We start from the raw sequence: 3,694 nt of genomic DNA, 5'->3' as shown, positions 1-3,694 counted from the left end.
CAAGCCAAACGATTTGGTGAAAATTCACAATACACAATTCATTATATACATTAACAACGATTCGGGACCAATATAATGTAATTTAAAGGAAAACTATGTGAATGGCGCTCTGTGGCGTGGCAGGATTTTCTGTCGGTTGCATTTAAATCCGAGTCTGAAGTTTCCCGCTCTGTTCAGCGTGCAGTGTCACGTGTCTAAACAAATAGCATGTGCTGTCAGTGATTTCAACCACTAGAGGCCGCTCTCGTATTGTATAATGACAGCAGACCCTTCTCAGCCGCTCCAGCAACGGACGCAACCCGGAAAACTATCGGCATGGATTTTTGTCGATAACCGATAGTTCCAGCAATCAACTATCGGTGCCGATTAATCGGCAAAACCGATACATCGGTCGACCTCTACAAAATACTGTTACACCTCAAAAGCATAGTTCACCCAAAAATGTATCATTTACTCCTCTTTCCAAACCCATAGGACTTCGAAACACAAATTAAGATATTTTTTATGAAACCTGAGTATACTGGGTTTGGAACGACATGAGCGTTAGTCAACGGTGACGCAATTTTCATTTTCCGGTAAACTGTCCCTTTAAAATCATGTAAGCATCAAATGTGATTTATCTGTGACTTTCACTATTTCCCAGACAAAAGAAGCCAAGAAAAATGCAGGAGTACCTGAGAAAACAGATGGCGTTACATCAGAAAAAGACAAAAAAGGGGTAAGTGGGGTTTATTTCATTATTGTTAAATATACCAGTGAAAAGTGAACTGATGGTGTGCTTTTGAGCGGCTCTAGATAAGTGTCTAACGCTCTCTGATGTGTGTGTCTCAGTCGGACTCAGAAGGAGAGGAAGATGAAAAGGACAAAGACAAGATAAAGCCCAATGCTGGAAACGGAGCAGACCTCTCAAACTACCGCTGGACTCAGACGCTGTGTGAAGTGGACGTGAGTCTGATTTTTTTCTTTATGCTCCAGTTGACAGGACTCGACAGTGCAAGCATTTCACTCGCATTTGCGACTTAAAATAGATGCGTGCGAACTGGAAACTGTATTTAGGAGCATGAGTGTAAATACAATTTCTTAAACATCTTAACTTGCACAGTAGCCTATAACAAATGTATTAATTTCTTCAATTTATTTATGGAAAAACAGCGATACAGCCTCATATGATTACTGAACTTTAAAAAGGCAACGATTTGATTTAAATGAGCACAGATGAGAAGAAAGGCGGAGCGAGTGAAGGAGACGCACAGAATGAAAACGCACATTGGGCACTAGAGGGCGCTGGCGCTGAAGCTGCCGTTACCCCGGTTACCCTGTAAACTAAGCATGTTTCAAACAGTATTCTAGATATTTTTATACTACGGGGCCGTTGAATGCTTGAATCTGATTGGCTGACGAACGTTCTAAGTTGTGCAAGCAATTATTTTCAGGGAAACGCACGGCGAACATAGTTCCAGGCAGCTCTCGACCTGGAAAAAAAAAATCTTGACCTTTGGCTGAAAAAGTTTTGCCCCAAGCCACTGTTAGTTTCCGACCATGGTCTACACTGCCGGCATTTTTACTGTTGTAGCTTATCCATGTTGTGTGCATGAAATAGATGCTGAAACAGTCAAAACTTATCATCAGAGAAGCGCCCTTCAAAACAACTCGGCAGAATTTTTTTGCTGTTTCGAACGAATATTTATAAAACGGAGAGTTCCGGTCCTTGATTCTGATGCTGTTGTAAATTACTCTACAAACATACACCTTTGTTTACGTTTGTGTGTTGCTTGGCAACCACTTTGTTGGAACCACAACCGTTTCTGAGGAACTACATTGTTTGGTGGAAGAATACTGTTTTTATTATCATTACACTTTATTTGCTCTGTTTTATTTTGTGAAACCTTACTACGTATATGGAATAACCGTTTTATAAAAGCAATAAGCCCCGTGAAGCCGTGGTTTACAGTGAATTTATAACAGCTAAGGGGGTTTTAGTCTTCGCATCGTGCCTAACAACGCCCCTTAGCGTTAAATTCACTGTAAACCACGGCTTCACAGGGCTTATTGCTTTATTTTGGTTGCCGAAATTTCAGTGCATCACTATTTATAATGTTTCTGCCGGTGGGTGCCCACCCTCCATAACAGAAGTATGAAATGAACGAAGGTCAACAAGTCTGATTTGATGCTTGCATTTCTCAAGATTACTGGCTGATTTTTGGAACGGAAGAAACGAAACTCCACTAACTAGCCACTCTAAAGAGGCATTTCTGTGTATTACAACCCTCGGGGACCCGATGTGAGATCCACCAATCAGAGAGGTTCCCAAATCTCTCTTTTTCTTTTCTTTTTTTTTTTTGATCGTTTAAAGTTAATAAAGAATATCTTGTGTTTTCTGTGTTTTTCCACGGGATTGGCATCTATGCACACGGTAATACTTTACCCAAAATCAAAAGGAAAAAACTGCATATATGTTTTTTGCATAAAGACATTGTCGCTTTCAGCAATTATGGCAAGTGAGGAAAGATTGTCATGAAAACAATGTCACAATATAAAAGCACCTTGCTGTCTGATCTGTCACGTCTCGCAGCTGGTCGTGCCGTTCGATGTGAGCTTCCGTCTGAAGGGGAAGGATGTGGTGGTGGATGTACAGCGGCGTTCCCTGAAGGTGGGGCTGAAGGGTCAACCGCCTGTGATCGACGGACAGCTGTGCAACGAGGTGAAGGTGGAGGAGAGCTCCTGGCTCATAGAGGATGGGAAAGTGGTCACCGTCCATTTTGAGAAGGTATGGAGGAGAACATCAGGGCTGTCAAAATGGCAGGAAAACTAAATTCGAATTTTGTACTTTAATATTATCAATATTCGAATTTAAAAGGCATAATTTCAGTTAGGGGGAAAAAGCTTTTGGCTTCTCTCCTGACGCCACAAGAGGGCGCATCGAGCAAAATATTACTAACGCACGACTATCTTTGAAAAAAGTGCATAATGTTTAAAAAAAAAAACAGATAATTTATTAAGATGCTTAAAAAATTTGAAACAAAACAGCATCATGTATGTATGTATATTTTAATACAAAGGACCGAAAACCAATCACAAAGAATAATTTTTCATTTAAAAACATGAGATGCAGTGGGATGGGGAAAAACTGTCATAAAGTCTCGAGACATGTTTTTTTAAAAGTTGAACTTGCATTCATTTTATATGACTTTCTAAACATGTGGCTCTCTTGTGCGAGACATGAGTGCAACGGTGATAGATGTCCCTCTAGAAAATGAGATAAATATGCGTTCTGTGTGAACGGCTTGGTTTCAGTTTTGACGTAAACAACATCATCTCCGCATTGATACTCTCTTTTTCCGCAATATTTTGAATGAGCAGCGCCACATCTAGTGGGTTCAACTGGATAGGCTAAAAAAAACATTAAAATGCAATGGCACTTACATCGTCATCGCATCTTGTGTGCCACTGATATGGCTGCCTGACGCGCACATAAAATTCGAATGCAACATTTTTACATTCGAATGTGGATTTTTATTTTAAATTCGATGAATATTTGAAATTCAGAATTTTTTTGACAGCCCCCCTACTCCTGTCTGTCAAGCCAGACTTGGTGCAATTGGATGCTTCTGCAGAAGTCAGGTACAGATACCCTTCCCATAGGTGGATCTTTCCACTCAATGTTTCAGAGAACCGTGGTTACGAACAGTAACCT

General features: G+C 40.5%; 1 protein-coding gene across 1 annotated transcript in view; it reads left to right on the top strand.

The window, feature by feature from the left end:
- nudc (nudC nuclear distribution protein) overlaps positions 1–3,694 on the top strand; it is an 11,908-nt gene that overhangs the window by 3,449 nt on the left and 4,765 nt on the right. The window contains exons 4-6 of the mRNA XM_016517918.1: positions 644–718; positions 832–945; positions 2,573–2,767. Coding sequence (XP_016373404.1) covers positions 644–718; positions 832–945; positions 2,573–2,767 — 384 coding nt within the window. The remainder of the gene's footprint in view (positions 1–643; positions 719–831; positions 946–2,572; positions 2,768–3,694) is intronic.

The sequence above is a fragment of the Sinocyclocheilus rhinocerous genome, unplaced genomic scaffold (assembly GCF_001515625.1).
Source record: "Sinocyclocheilus rhinocerous isolate Xijiao unplaced genomic scaffold, SAMN03320098_v1.1 scaffold628, whole genome shotgun sequence".
Lineage (NCBI taxonomy): Eukaryota > Metazoa > Chordata > Actinopteri > Cypriniformes > Cyprinidae > Sinocyclocheilus > Sinocyclocheilus rhinocerous.
Note: the sequence above shows the minus strand (reverse complement) of the source record. Positions and strands in the feature narration are given on the sequence as shown.